A 17154-nucleotide genomic window follows, 5' to 3' on the forward strand; every position below is an offset into this window, starting at 1 on the left:
ACATAATTTGATGTATTCAATAAGTCATCACCGTCAACGACTTAGTCAACTATCCATACTCTATGTCTGTCTTTAGTTGTACCCTTAAGTTCCATCAACACAACCATGCTCCAATAACATATAATTAAGCATTCTTAATATGAGGTTAACATTATGGGTTACTACATGCACCCCTAGGGTCATGCACATGCTCCACCCTTAGCAAACACACTCTCACATAGCACAACAGTCGAGCCCTGTATTAAAGAATAACTAGGAAACCAACGGTTCTTGCTAGCCTATGAACCAATCATCCAAAATTTGTACAACATGGGTCACACAAAATGGAGTATCCATCCTCAGTCAAAAAGGCTCTGAACATTGTCAAAGTAGAAATTGTATAAATAATCTTTTGATACAGGCAGTTGTTTTTATACTAATTCAACTTCTAAGGTTTTGTTAAACTCTAATTTTCATATTATCATTCCAGCTTTGATTTTACATTGTTTTAGCCAAATTCACACTAATTTTCCTAATTCTCCTGCTAATACTATGCCAAAACCACTACCCCACGCATCTCCTAACTACATTACCAAATTTTATCACATGCTCATACTTACCTGGAACCATCTTTCGCCCAAAAAAGCTTAGCAACTCTTGAATGACCATTTCCCCAAGAACCCATCAATAAAAGACTCCAAACTTTTCCAATTCACTTAATAGCACTTAAATTCACCACTTGAATCCCTTTGGATAAATCCCCTCAATCAAACCTCTGCACAACTAAAGCTAGAACAATAAAAGGTGACCCAAAATAAGCAGGTACACTTCTAATTAACTATTCACTACCATAAACTTACACTCCAAATAACAAATCTTTCCATTTCTCTCAACGTTATTGTCCCATTCACAAGGCCAAAACCTATCATACCCCAATCTCCAAACATCCTGAATCTACCTGGCTGAAAATTGGAATTCTTTGATTTTTACACACATAGACTATTAAATCTAGTTATAATGTTGCCAATAAACACTACTATGATGACAAGATTGCCAATAAGAAACCTTTTTCTCTAAAAAATGCTACGGTGGCTGTTACAATTGGGAGCACTGTCAGTCAAGAATTTACCCAATAAACCAACAAATCTGACCACTCTTTAAGCACACTCTCACCGATTCGACAGTATACAACATAAACAGAAAATTAAAGAATTGACAAAGGATGGAGTTAGAGCAATCAAACCAAACAATACACCGAGATTTATCCTAGTTTGAACTGGTTAAAACCAGTCCTACATCCAGCCTTCAAAGAGAGCAATCCACTATAATCTTGATGAAATCAGTACATAGAAATCACTCGTAGCACACCCCACAATCCTCACTGAAAAAACCGAGAACCCTCACTACAAGATTACAAAGATATCTTTTCTCTAGCAATACAGCTCTCACAATCAATGAGCACGATCAGAATCTTAGGCTCTCGACAGTCTGCCCCAAGCCTATTATTTATAGACATAAGAGGCGTGAGTTACAATAAGGGAATACCCAGAATACCCTATCTACCCCTCACTTAAATTTACATGCAATTAGCCTTTTATTTCCTAATTTTCCATTGCCGAATATTAGCCTAATATAATCAAGTCCTTCTAGAATATCCAGCCACTCAATGCAAAACTTGAATAACAGTGGCTAAAATTCTTATACTAGTCCATACCAAGGATGTACCAACTGGAAACACACACAATGGTTAAGTCAAGGGAAAATGTATGGGTCCAGATCTGAACACTGAAGCCATCAGAGACCCATGTGTCATTAACAAACATGAAGTAAGCAACATTTGGGGAATAAAAATAACTCAATAGAACCTTTATGAGAGAAATTAATCGTCGTTGAAGGCCAGATTTAATGAGATCTTCCAAATATTTCTGAATGTCAGCCACAATGTCAGCTTCAAGTCCTTGGTCAAGCACAACCGCCTACAAATTTTGTTCCAAAAGGCAGAAGATTTTCTTTTTCAGCAAAATTCTGTTTCATACCATGAAATACGAAGATAAATAAGGAAAGCACAAAGATAATAATCATGACACTATAGCAGAAAATTTGTGATGATGGACATGGAACGGAGGAATGAATACCCTTAACAGGGTGTAAAGTGCTGTTATTAGATCTCTTCTCTCTGTGTACCAGAGCCCTTCTGCAAGGCGTAAAATTTCCAGTGGGTCTCGTCCAAATAATCCCCACTGGAGAAGAACAGAAAAAATCAAAAATTATATATAAAATTAATATCAAGAAGTAAGCCTTGTCAAAGCAAATGCATAAATAGAAATCAAAATTATACCTCCTGGTTGGCAGAAACAAGCAGACGCACACAATCAATTTCATTAAGGTGGAGATCATCACTCAATTTCAGAGCCTAACACCAGAATAATAGAACAAAAAATAATAGTATAACAAGATAAGTACTCAAGATAAAAGACTACTATCTTGGCCCCAAGTAAATGACAACATGCAAAAGATAAAAAGAAAACACTTAGATAATGACAATGACAGAAAGGAACATTATGTTCATGCACTTCCAGTGCAGAAAATCAAAAGGAGAAAAAATCTTTAGATCGCTGCTAGAGTATTTTACACTACTAAGTACAATACAACATTCTTTCTGCAATTAGTGAAAGCTAAAAAGTAAAAACTAAGCCCTAGATATGAAGAAAATTAAAGACAGCAAAACATTCATTCATAAATACCAAACAGAAAATGAAGTATTCCCATGAAAAACTTTACAAGGTATCTTGTTTTCCTACATTCTTTCAGCCAAAAACAAAGTATAACATAATAACAAAACCAGCAAATTGCAAGAGACAAGGCAAAACCCTGCATGTTTAATGTCTCTATCTAGCAGCCAGCACAAGATAATAACACAAATAGCTCAACTATCATCACCAAAAGAAGAGAAGACATTGAAGACATCTCTGGAATTTCTGATCACCACCTAAACTGAACCGTGTCCCGTTTAGAACAATGAAGACAAGTACTCAGGGGGTCAGGACTCTTTCTCAAAAATAACAATTAGGCCAGTTTCATAATTAGTTCATTCACAGACTGCATGGCTAGGTGAAACAGGTAAAAAGTCCATAAAGTTCCGCTCCTTGAAAAAATTTGAATAACATAAGTGTATCTTGGCATAAAATGTTGAACCGGTTCACTGCGAATGAAACAATCTACTCTCGGAACCAAACAGTCTCTTTTTCCTGGGATAAATTCAAATGAACCCTTTATTTGATTTAAACAAAATAACATTTGCACAGTTTTGTTTCTAATATCTTTTTCTTTTCTTCTCTTTAATCACTCAAAACCATCAGTTCAGACCCAGATCTTTTGTGCATTAGTTACTATCTCTCGGCATGAGTTCCAAAACGAAAACAAGTTAAACGGACCTGCGGCATACAATTAGTACACCAACAGAAGTCAAACAATAACAGTATAATCAATGTGCAAACAGAAGAAAGGGACGAGGAACTGACAATCTCAACATCCTGATCGTCGAGCGAAATTGGAGAAGAATCCGGAAGCCGGACTTCCTTCGACTGAACTTGAGTCCGGTCAGCCGGTTTCGGAGGCTGCAACAATTCACAAAACGGTCACAGGAATCATAATTTATACAATGCAGGAGAAACAGAAAGAGAGAGAGTGGAGAGCATACGGGATATGATACGAGGGATTGGAGGGAGGGGAGAGAGCGGCGGATGGCGAGCATGAGCTCCATCCTCTGCGACGGCGTCGGAGGGGTTGGGCCGAGCAGCGACGCCTCCACGGTGGAGAGAAGTTGCTTCGGCGACACCATTTTCTGCTGATTTCGTGCTCCTGGAAGCCCTAGGAACAGAACCGAGAAAGAGTTTCCTTGTTGAAGTTCGTCGTTCACTAGATAGCCAGAGGGAAGAGAGAGAATGAATGGGCGGGAAGTGCCCTAATTGAGGGTTTTCACGGAGCTGACGACTGGAGCTGAGGACTGAAGAAATAAGCGGCCAGCTTCGAAGAGTTCGAACACGCTGTATGTTCTTACTTCGGTGTGAGGTTTCATTTTGTTACCTGATTTTCTTTTAAGGTAAAATCCCAAATGAATCAGTTGACTCGTTGACTAAATAGGTTATTATATTTTAAATATAATTGAATAAATTATTATATTTATATATTTAAGGTCATATTAATTTTATAGTATATATATTTGTTAAGTTTGCCAAAATAATTAAAAATAATAATAAATTCAAAAAAAAAAAACGTCACATGGCAACCCTAGGAACTGCCACGTGGGAGGCCATTATTAGCCCACCTGGCAATTTATGTAGCCAGGAAAGGCCCCTAAGTCGAATGGAAGCAGCCACAGTGGCCGCGTCCCCCCTTCCCCATGCTACCATGCAGAAGCGTGGCCAAGGAAAATGGGGGCGCTTCCCCCTCCCACATTGCCATGCAACAGCGTGGCCAAGGAAAATAGAGGCCTCCACCCCACCACTCTCGAGAGACGTCTCTCTAGAGTATTCTCACACCCCCGAGAGAGTTCCCTCAGGAGTGCCTAATGTGTGTCTCTACTCGCGCACTTGTGTACACTCACGTGTGCTCTCAACAATGCATCCTCGTGCCGACAACCCTGTAAGACTTAATCAAAACCGTCTTTGATATGCTCGTCGAGAAAATCAGGCCACTCAATGCATGGATATCCCTCCCATCGTTATAAATATGGGGTCTTTTTCTTATTCGATACGCAGTCTCTCACACTCATATCTACTTTTTTGCATTCAACTACTTTATACTTTTGAGAGGCTAACTTAGGCATCGGAGGATTTGCACAGAGGTCCTCACCTGCACCCCTAACCGATTTTCTTTTTGGATAGGTCATCCATCCATCACTCTCAACCTAGCCAAGGGATTCATCCATCACCGTTGCTCCATCTGGAGATGGTCATCCATCTCTCCCGATAATCACTCATCGTTTGGATAATCCACACGTCACACATTGCCCCGAATAAGTCATCCATCCCCCGAGTGAGTTATCCATCACTCGAATACGCCGCATGTAAGTCATCCATTGCACAGATAAGCCACATGTGGGTCATCCATCGGCATTTTTCCATCTAAAAATTTATTGTTGTAACTGTGCAACAATAATATTGTTTCAACGTAATTTATTAATATTTTAATTTTATTATTAATATTAACTTTATCACTAATTAAATTATAATTTAAAAATTATATATTGTCGTAGCCCTTCATAAGAGTTCTTGTAAGTCGATCTTCCTAAAAAATCATGTGACAATTTTTCTTGAGAATCACTTCCCGAAACTATATCTTGCAAGTCAATAGTCCATCCAATCAAGCCTAACTTCCTAAAGAGACCTAGGGAGACCCGTCTTCCATGTAACTCTACCCCGTATTGTCCCACATAACATAACCCATCTATTTTAGGCTCTCATTATTTCGAGGGATCATTCTTTTATAAGGGTTCCTCACAAAGACTCTTTTTCAAATTTAACCCTAGGACAACACCAAGTGCACCATAAGAGCTTCGTATTCTCACATGTGCGTGTCATGTGTCCCAATCACGGCCAATGGCTATAAACAACCCTCAACCCCTCATATTAAGTGATATTTCCCTTCGCATCCTTAACCATACCTTTTATCCGAACTTTTCTTATTTTCTATTTTTCTCCAACATTTGGACTCTCTCTCTCTCTCTTCTTTCCCTTCACTCTTAGCAACCTTTCAAATCCAAGATACTCAACAACATTGCTTATCCTAGATATTATGCACAATATTACATTGCATGCTATATCTCATACTCCACCATGACACTGTCTCATTTAAACATTGGAAAGCTCGTGTTGGATAAATTCTCGCTTGCCTTTTGATTACTTATTGTCCTACATGCCATCCTCAAGGGATACATGAACTCTTCTAGACAATAGAGACCCTTTAAACCATTATGGGTTCCACTCTTCCTCCAATCCTAGACCAGCTTTCTCAAACAACTAAGGGTGAGCATTCAGTTTAACCGAACTGAATCGATTATTTTTTAGCCAACCGAATCAAACCATTTTAAAATGGATAATCGAACCGACTAAACCGAACAACTATACTAACCAATTTAACCGAAACCAAACTAACCGATAGTGAACTTGATTTAATCGAACTGAAAAACTGAACCAATTAATCACAAGAATAACCGAAAAAAACTTAACCGATTATACACAAAACTGACATAACCGAATTCCTACAAACAGAACCGAAATTGGTGATATATCCAAATTCCTACAAACAAAACCAAAGTTTGCAGCCAAAAGTTTCCCATAAAAAATGACATATATCCAAAGAAACTCGCATGATATAAAACCATAAACAAACATATAAACATACCCCCAATTTCGTCTAAACATAAATCATCAACATAAGTCTGCTGGAAACTAAGCCACTGACTGCACTCTCACCTTGCAATTAAAACACAAAATAAAATACAATAAAAATTTTATATTTTTTTCTTTATTTAGGTGAGAGGTTTATACTCATCAGTGTATGAGTGTAGTTATAGTCTAAATTTAAATTTATACTTTCTGGATGAGTTCAGGTCGTTCACTAAGAGATTTATTTATGGCAAAAGAAAAAGAATGTCACACACATGCACATGCATTTGGATGGATTGATAACAAGATTTTTTATGATTTTTTTTTAGATAACAAATACTAGAAAATAAAGCAAGGCAAAAGTTGAAATAAATACTAAACGTGAGAATATGAAATTGGATAGTACTTGAGTTAAGACAATTTCAGTACTAACCCGTTGATTCCCAAATTTTAGCATAAAAGATTAGCAACATTAATTTAATTTCAGATATGAGGGTTTGTTATTAAATGCAATTAGAGATAATGATAGTTCTAATTTAAGTAATCCCCATACATGATATGCGAGATTCTAATTTAAGCAACTACCATAAATTCAATTGCAATTAATACACAAAACAACTAAATTAATCATTCGGGTTTGGGTATGATAGCGTTTCCAGTTCTAGTAACTCTCATGCGTGACATGAAAGTTCTAAGTTAGGCTTACGTTCCAATCCAAACCTAGTGATTTCTCAATAATCAAAACACACTCATACTGAAGTTTAAATTAATGTTACTCATTTAAAGCGCAGCTTTCTTTGGGAATCATTGGCGTTGGACACTGTCCTTGCTTTAACCCAAGATTATATTTAGTCACTCATCTCCATTTGAAAATTAATTAACAGAAATTTAAATGACATAATTTAAATAACAAAATTTAAATGACAGGAATTAAAATAGTAGAAACTAACCGGCCATTTAGGTGATGAACAATTAAATGACAAGAATTAAAATTACAGAAATTTAAAAGCATAAACTAACCAACCATTTAGGCGGTGAATAATAAAGTAACCATAAATGACATAAGAATTTAAAAGAAGAAAGAAATGAAGTAAGATCACAAGAGGAAATACTAAAGAAAATGAGAGAGAACAAAAGCAATTCTCAAAGAGAGAATTCTAAGGAAACAACTAAACTTTCATTCAAGAATAATAATCACACTTACAAATGCAATCAAGTGAGCTATTTATAGGCCACAATATGCAATACAAATCACACAATTTCAATTATTCAACTAGACATAATTATATCTAATGGGCACTCACACACTTAAATTTAAATAAATTTTAGGTATAATACACATCTAATATTAAATGAATTTTAGCTAAAATACATACCTAATAAAGCACTCGTAAAATTAAATGGATTTTAGCTATAATACACACCTAATATTAAATGGATTTTAGCTAAAAAAACACACCTAATAAAGCACTCACATAAAACGAGGATAGTGTATATCGAGAATAGTGTAAGGAAGGAAACAACACCAGCTGAATACCTTTTGGGCTGAATGTTGGCAAAAAACTCCCAAGTTAAGCGTGCTTGACCGGGGGTAATCCAGGGATGGGTGACTCCCTGGGAAGTTCATGTAGGCCCATCAGGGTAAGTTGTTCCGGTCCTTCCTATCGCTCGAACAGGATGTTACAAATGGTATCAGAGCCGACCCCTAAGCCTCTGAGCGCGATGGTGGGGCAAACCTCAGCGAGGACGCTGAGTCCCCGAGGGGGGGTGCGTGTAGGCACCTTAGGCGAATCCCACATCGGCCATGCATCAGGGGGAGATCTAGGACCGGTTGTAAGGTCGCATGACGAGGACGTCATGTGCTCAAGGGGGGAGAATGTAATACCCTGAGAGCCCAGAGAAGTTAGTATATATCGAGGATAGTGTAAGGAAGAAAACAACACCAGCTGGATACCTTTTGGGCTGAATGTTGGCAAAGAACTCCCAAGTTAAGCGTGCTTGACCTGGGGTAATCCAGGGATGAGTGACCCTCCTGGGAAGTTCGTGTAGGTCCATCAGGGTAAGTTGTTCCGATCCTTCCTATCGCTCGAACGGGATGTTACATATATTAGATTATATTATATATATATATTACATGCATACATATAATGATGTATATGTATTATATATAATTTTATATATTATTATTATTATTATTATTATTTTTAAATTTTACTTTAGAACTTTATTCCATTCATCTTTCAATTTAAATTTGCATATAACCATAAAATATATATTAATATCTAATTTAAGCCATTTTTAAGATCAAAAGAAATGTGTAATTATAACATAATTTTTACAAAATTAACCACTAATCAGCCACACAACGTGATATAAACATATAAACATGCAACGTGAAAGACCAAAGTTCAACCAAACAAATCTAAACTAAAAGAAAGAACATAAACATATAAACATAAAATCTGTTTATATAAACATCTAAACAAACAAATCTTCATTTTTGTGTTGTCCTCAACATAAGTCAGCTGGAAACTAAAGGCATTTATATAACAATCACACTCAACTACAACTCTACAAGTATTTTGACATGGCCCTTCCAAAATCTGATCACAAGTTGACTATTGATAAAAAAAATCTGTACTTACCTTTGAGTATAGATTTTGAAGCAACTAATTATTTAATGACGTTAAAATGTTATCAGCCTTCCTCACCTACTTGCATCTAACCTACAAAAGAAGTGGAGCCAATATATGTTAGTCCATGAAGAAATTTGTTCAAAGCAATTCCACTTCAGAGTATACAAATAGAAATATTGTATAAGTACTTTTACCAATTTATGTTAATACCCATGAGGATAATTAGATTGATATTTTTCCCACCAAAAGAAATGCAAATGTTGAACTCAAGAACAGTGGAACATAAGCCCATTCAATGCAATTATTAATAGACCAACAGGATGTCAAAAAAGGACCTCAGGCTTCTAGCTAAGGTAAAATATGTATATAACATAGAACATTGGGATCATTTTGGAACTGGAACAAGATTTGGCACATTGTAACTGGAACAAGATTTGGCACATTGTAACTACATGTTCTAAAATGTAATATCATGCCAGTAGACATTTATCGATCACACTCTGAATAAAGAATAGTGGACCAAAAGCCCAATTTTTTGTTGATTTTTTCCTTTTTTTAGGAAGCCTCTACAGAAATAATTACAAAAAGAAGTATTGGAATACATTGGCTACCATGTTCATTGTTTTTGGAACTTGGGTAACAATTTAAGACAAGTAAAATAAAGGCACTTCTCAGTACTCATGCCAAAGAAGTGAATTGATGTATTTAGTTGAACTCAAAGGTATAAGCATGTCTAAGGGCATTTGATAAATAAAACTATACTAAGGGAACTTTAAGCAATTATCAAAATTCTGGCCATAGATTACAGTTCTAATATAATGACGCTACTTGTAAGGGGTAACAAAAGGCATGTTATATGACAATGATGCTATGTGGAATAAACACTAGAAAATAACTGCATGCACCATACTGAATATAAAATATATACAACTAAAAAGTATAAAACATATATACTTACAAATGCACGAGATATTCAAAATCAGAAATCTAAATTTCTATATTAGACATTGAGTTGCTGCTTATGACAACCTTTGACAATTCTAAAAGCAATATGCAAAATGAATTAGTTAATATCAAAGTAACATGTATTGAACTAACTCTTGAGTAAATTTAAACGAGAGTAAAACTGAGTTTTACCTTCTTCAAGTTGTTCAACATACTTTAAATCTTCTTCAACACTTATTGTGATAGATGATCGAAGCCAATCTTGCGTACAAATCAAGCTTTCAACCACTTTAGGAGATAGAGAGCTCCTAAATGGATCAAGTACTCGACCCCCAATGCTGAATACAGATCCAGACGCAACAGTAGAAACTGGAATTACCAATACATCTTGAGCCATCGAAGACAGAATATGAAACCTATGACAATTTGCTTTCCACCATTTCAAAATATTGAATTCTTTTAGTTAGAGACTCATACACTTTACTGAAATACTTATCCAATTCCGAAGGCACAACTGTAGGTCCACTACCACCACCACACTTATGTTTTTTGAAGCGAGAAAAAAATAAGTTTTCAGAGTCATTCTCATCATCCGCCACAATAGTTGGAGTAGCCACTTCAGATGGCTCTCTAGCATCATCTCGAGATCCGAACTTTTTCTTATTTCCTCATATAAAGCATGTAGGGAATTTTTTAATAATAAAACTACACCAACTCCTCTCTCACCCTGATACATCTCTTTCAGTACATATTTCATATATTCTAACTAGTATCTCGAATCAAGCACCACAACAATATAAATTAAGTGATTTGTTTTATACGAATCCTCCCAATATTTATCAAACTTTTCTTTTATTTTTATCAATATTTCCACCATTTCAAAATTGCCATTCTCCAACCACCCCTGTAAGAGATAATGCATCTTACCAAGCTCATGAAAAAATGTGTTGGATGTGACATATGATGAACTCGATACTCGCGAAGTTAGCTCATAAAAATATTTCAACATTTTAACAAAAAGTCTGACCTTATTCCAATTATCAGTCTTCGGTCTCCCATCTATAGTAATAACTTGATTCAAATCAGTATTCCAATTACTTGTACTAAGATCAAATTTAAAACAAGGATCTTCTTCATCAAATTTCTCAAAAGCCCTTTCAAACTTTTGAGCGATCTTTAACATCAAGTAGGTGGAGTTCCACCTAATTACAACGTCCAACAATAACAAGCCCTTACATTTAATTTTTTCTATTTCAACACTTTGTTTGAATTTTCTCAATCTTGAGGGGATTGTCTAACATATCTAACTGCATCCCTAACTCTTGTTACCGATTCATTTAGGTCTTTCTACCCATTTTGTACAACCAGATTTATAATGTGAGCCACACACCTCATAAGCAAATATTGCCCATTCATAATGCTAGTATCCCATTTTGCCATTTTTTTTTTCTTGAAATTAGCCACAACAACATCAATTGAACTAGCATTATCCATGGTCAAAGTAAAAACTCTATCATCCCATGAGACATTTCTCAATTGCCATAGCAATGGCATCACCCTTATGACTCGATACTGGACAAAAGTTTAAGATTTTTTTCTTCAAAATCCAAGTATTGTCAATATAGTACGCTGTCAAGCACATATAATTTATCATTTGAATTGAAGTCTAAGTGTCCGTGGTTAAGCAAACTTTTTGATAATAATTTTTTAACTCATTCATCATGTTCAACCTCTCTTCACTGAATAATTCAAAACAATCATGTGTCATAGTCCAACGTGAAGGAAAACGAAATTTTGGACAAATAACGTTCACAAAGTGTTTAAATCTCTCACGCTCAACAAACTTGAAAGGCAGCTCATCTACCATCAACATACGACCTAAAGTATTTCTTGCAAGCACTTGATCAAATTTTCAATTAACGACTGCAACAACATTATCACCACTATCTCTCTCACGCCCTATTGGAGTTGATTGAAAATATAATTCATTTGACGAGATTCTACAACATGAGGGAGGGTGTTTTCTTACAAGTTCCCATATGATTCCTTAAAGCTGTAGTCCCATTTTTTGGGGGGATCATAGTGGAACTCCTTAGAACAATAGTTGCATCTCCCTTTAATCTCACAATTTGAATTTGTAAATTTAGTAAAATGATCTCAAACCTCTAACCTAGCTCTTATTGGTTTTCTCTTTGCCTTCCCAAGTGATGTTGCACCTCTATCATTTTTTAGTTGGCTATCTTGGGTTGGTGCTATTGGTGCAGGTCTTGAATTATCATCAACACTAGGGATATTTGTGGTGTGAGTCATGTCTTATTCTCTTGCTATCTAAAATTAGATTATTAATACAATTGACAATTGTAAATTTAATTTAGATGTATTTAAAGACTAAAGAGTAATTTTAATTTAATTTAAATATTTTTAAAGACTAAAGACTATAGTTGGAAAGGACTGAGGGCATTTATGTACATAAATTCGGAAACCCAACACATGAAGATAAGGATCAATTACAAAAATACCATATAGGAGTATGGCTTTACGTACATTGCAAGAGGATGACGTTGAGGCTGCCATTTTCGAATAAAGTACCAGTGTAATAACATTTATACTCCCTGTTACATTATAATAATATTATCAAAATTAGTCTCTTTCAAATAATAGTAATGTTGTCATTACTATTATTTGAATGGCCTTGGAAGGATAATCTTAGTGGGGTTTAAATAATACCACTGTTAGTATTCATAGAAACCTATATTCATAAGCAGTGCACTATTTTGTGCAATTGTGTAAGCATATCGGTTGATTATAAATGAAGTCGAAAGTTAAACCCTAGTTTGAAAGCAAAGAACGAATTAGGAATGTATACTTTTCTCATCAATATTCAATAATGAACCTCAAGACAACACAAAATAAAGTTCAACTGATCATATGGTGTATACAAAATAAAATAAAATATATTGAAAGAGATTATCGCTGAGGGCATATTGATGTCCCCAAAGAGGTTTTTAGTTAGGCAATAACAAGGCAAGGTAAATCAAAGCATAGGTAGCTAACACAATTAGCACCAGTTTGGTTCTATTGTTATAACATATTGTGTTGATAATTATATGTAATTGTTATAATTTTTAAGGTTGGGGAGATAGAGATTGAGTACCTTTACATGACACGAGAAAATGCATATTGGTAAGCTAAGAAATGGGATCTTCTAGGAGAAAGTATTTACCCCAATTTGGTTATACACTTCTACTGGTTCAAATCATTCCTGAAATATCACCTTATTTTTGCTAACTTATAGTTTTTCTTTTCTTTTCATTATTAAAAAACTAGTATAATTACTGTTCTTAGTCTTACTAATCTTATAAGAGTATTATTGTTCTTAGTCTTACTAGTATCATTTTTTGGCTCACAAGAGTCAACAGTGTACATACACAAAGTTGAGTGGTGTATGCTGCATATCAAAACCAAAACGACAAAACCAAAATAAATCAAAAAATACCTAGGAATAGACGGTCGATGGCCGGACAGACGGTGGATGGACAGCAGACGGTCATCGTTGATATCTACATAACCAAAACAGAGTTAAATACCAGAGAGAGAGAGAGAGCAAGACACGATGAGACTCACAGTGTGACTATGTCGACGTCTAATAACAAAGGCCCAAAGGAATGGTGACAGATGGCGGAGGCGACGAATGAACCGAGGGCGACAGACTGCAGCAACAACGACGGTCGAGGTTTCGAAACTCAACAGGGGGTTAGGGTTTTGCTTTCTCTCTCTTTGAACTTCAGAAGTCTCTCAAATTGAATGACAAATGGGAAATGGCAATGGTACGCGAACAGAACTAGGGTTAGGGTGGGTTATTTCTAAACACAAAACGACGTTGTTTTAAGAAATACAAAATGGCGTCGTTCCATAGTTCGATCAGTTCGATTTTTCGGGTAATCAGTCAAACCAAACCGAATCAATAAATCGAATTGAACCCCAACCAACCCACTAATCGAACCGCTAATCGATAAGCTATAAAAATGAATCGAACCGACCAGTTCGATTAAACCGAAAAAATGCACACCCCTACAAACAACAGGTCAAGCTTGCCTTGAATGATCATCCACCTTTTTCAAGGTTGTGGTCTTCTCAACATAAGATATTATTTTTTTCTAGGTCTTGCCAACTATTTACTAATTGTTATATTTTTGTTCAAAATAAACAAATATTAATTGTTATTTTTCAACAACAATCATATTTTAAATGCATTTGATACGAAAAATATTCATACTTGTATTATAGGGTTCTTCCATTGTAAGATTATTGTATTTAGGTAGAGTTATTTGAATCTTAATTTGGTATTTGTGTCCAAGCATTTTCGAAAGATATAGAGGTATTTAAATTTAAATTTAAAATTATTTTGATGTGTGTAACAGTTCTTTTAATTAGGGATAAAGTTGACGTCATTATTAAATTTAAAATATAATTAGATGACATTAAAACGATATCTAGCATAATAAAAAACCTAAACTTAAGCTTACAAGTGCAACATAGCTACGATGAATTTTTATTATTACTGAATTGCTATGTAAGAGGACTAGAAATAAAAAAAAAAAAAAAGGTAAATACTTTTGGAAAAAATCCATTGCAACCCACCCACAAATTCAGGTTCCCTTCAGTTCACACATTGGCTTGGCCTGCAAGAAAATGCCAGTAATCCTCACACAAATCCCTTGTTGGGCTTGTTTGGGCCTTAGAGTGTTCTTCAGTTGGATTTAATTTTAGGGCAAATTACGTGGACTGACACCCAAAATGTTTGGGCCCTTTTTCCACCACCATTTGGGCCCGTTTGCTAGGTTGGCAGTTTTTAATTTGATTGTTTCGTTAAGTAACACCTTTTATTTTTGAGATGATACTAACTTTAGATATTTTGGTATTTGATATTTTTCGTTAGATTGCATAAAATAGAAATAAAAAATAATTTTATATGAAATAAAAATAAAAAACAATATTTTTCAAAATAATAAAAAATGAAAACAAAAGATAAATCATAAATAATAAAAAATATAGGGTACTTTTGTAGATATAATGTTTAATATAAGAAATTATAAAAACTATTATAATTTTTTACAAATGAGAATCACCAAATCAAAATTGTGAATTGACTGCAATATCGAGTACATAGTTGTAAATTGACAATGGCACTGAGCAATCGATGGCGAGGGGGAATGTGAACCAGAGTTGAAAATTCGAGCAATTGAACATTGAGCAACCAAGCAATCGAAATTGTGAATTGACAACAACACCAAGCTCCGAGCATCGAGCAACCAGCTGACAAAGTAAATGATGATAAAGAGACGATTAGAAAATCGAGAGCCAAAAGAGGAACTCGGGTAGCTCAGAACTTGTGAGAATGAATATAATTCAAACTTTAACTCATGTTTATAGACAAAAATATGTTTTTAATATTTTTAACTTATTACAAACGACCTAAAATGTTTCTAAAATTATAAAAATAACTCAAAAATATTTTTTTCAGTCATTTTAGTGCATCACAAATTTTCGACATTGCTCTTGCTTTAGGATTCTAATAATGAGAATTGATATGTTGCCTATATCGGGCAACCCAACCTTAAGTTGCCCGACACAGCCCACACCACCACCCAATTCCTCCTCACCCCCCCTATAGGGCCATAGGCATACCTCCCTCCCACTTCCTTAGTACAGGCTGCAACAACCCCCATCCAATTATCTCCCATCTCCGCGCGCGCACACACACATATTTTAAATATTATTATCTAAATAAATTATTACTCCTATTCAATTAGAATTATAGTTATTTTAATCATTATAACTATAATCATAATTAATAATTTATTTTTTCTAATTATTATAAAATTTATACCTATTTTATATTTTTTTAATTGTGTCTGTTAGATAAGAATATAATCGATTCGATTAAATTATCTAAAGAGACTTGGCGTAATTTAATTTGGGGGAGAAGGGTGAAATGAGAGATTTAATTGGAGGGAGATCTTAAGTCTCTTACTGGTTGGACTACGTCAATGTCGGAAAACATAAGGAATTATTCTTTTTGTGTTTTAGTTTTCAGTTTTGAATTCATTTTCAATTTTGTATTTTGAGTGTTTGTTTTAAAATTGCTAAAAATGCATACTTTTTGTCTATACTGTTTTTCGCATTTTGAAAATTTTGAGTATATTTGTGATGAAAACAACCAAAATGACTTTTTGTTATTTTGAATTTTTTTTACAATTTTTTCTTATTTTTGAAAATATATTTTTAAAAATATGAAAATAAGCATATTTTCACTATTTTGAAAAACTAAAAATTCAAAACGGTTTGAAAACAACAAAAAGAATAAGTCCTAACTAGTTTGATATATATTTTTTTTTTCAATCTGTTTAATTTGACCATCTATTCAATCGAGTTGATTCAATTTACAAAAAAAAAAAATATCAATCTGTTCAATTTAAATAATTTAATTAATTTTACCCCATTCCTTCCAATTAAATCACGTTAAATCCATCTAAATAATTCGATCAATTCGGTTACATCTTTATCTGACAGACACAATTTAAAAAAAATATGAAATAAGTATAATTTTTATTTCAATTAAAAAATAAATAAATTATTAATTATAATTATAATAATTAAAATAACTGTAATTCTAACTAAACAGGACTAATAATTTATAATAATTTTTTAAAATATATAAAAATATTTTAATATATATATATATGTATGTATGTGGGGATAGAGAACTAATATGTTGGGGGGAGGAGGGCTAAATGAGGGATTTAATTGGAGGGAGATTTTAAATTTGTTAGTGGTTGGGCTACGTTAGTGTTGAAAAACATAAAGGATTGTTCTCTTCGTGTTTTAGTTTTTAATTTTAAATTCATTTTTAGTTTTGTATTTTGAATGTCTGCTTTAAGATTGCTAAAAATGCATACTTTTCATCTATAGTATTTTTCACATTTTGAAAATTTTGAACATGTTTCAGTTCACTTTTTGTTATTTTGAGTTTTCTTTACAATTTTCTCTTATTTTTGAAAATGTGTTTTTAAAAATATGAAAGTACTGTTTTAGAAAATTATAAATTGAAAACAGACTGAAAACAATAAAAAGAACAAGGCCTATATAGTTTGATATTTTTAATTTTTTTACTTTTCAATTTGTTCGATTTGACTATCTATTCG

General features: G+C 34.1%; 1 protein-coding gene across 2 annotated transcripts in view; it reads right to left on the reverse strand.

The window, feature by feature from the left end:
- The window catches only part of LOC127805854 (nuclear pore complex protein NUP205), an 85188-nt gene extending 81156 nt beyond the window's left edge, over nucleotides 1-4032 (reverse strand). For both annotated transcript variants that reach the window (XM_052342663.1, XM_052342662.1), the window contains exons 1-5: nucleotides 3680-4032; nucleotides 3501-3596; nucleotides 2318-2392; nucleotides 2115-2219; nucleotides 1845-1955 (exon numbers count right to left, since the gene is read on the reverse strand). In XM_052342663.1, the coding sequence (XP_052198623.1) occupies nucleotides 1845-1955; nucleotides 2115-2219; nucleotides 2318-2392; nucleotides 3501-3596; nucleotides 3680-3820 (528 nt within the window). In that variant the 5' untranslated portion in view covers nucleotides 3821-4032. The remainder of the gene's footprint in view (nucleotides 1-1844; nucleotides 1956-2114; nucleotides 2220-2317; nucleotides 2393-3500; nucleotides 3597-3679) is intronic.
- Between the last annotated feature and the right edge of the window lie 13122 nt (nucleotides 4033-17154).

The sequence above is a fragment of the Diospyros lotus genome, chromosome 7 (genome assembly GCF_014633365.1).
Source record: "Diospyros lotus cultivar Yz01 chromosome 7, ASM1463336v1, whole genome shotgun sequence".
In the NCBI taxonomy this organism is placed as follows: Eukaryota; Viridiplantae; Streptophyta; class Magnoliopsida; order Ericales; family Ebenaceae; genus Diospyros; species Diospyros lotus.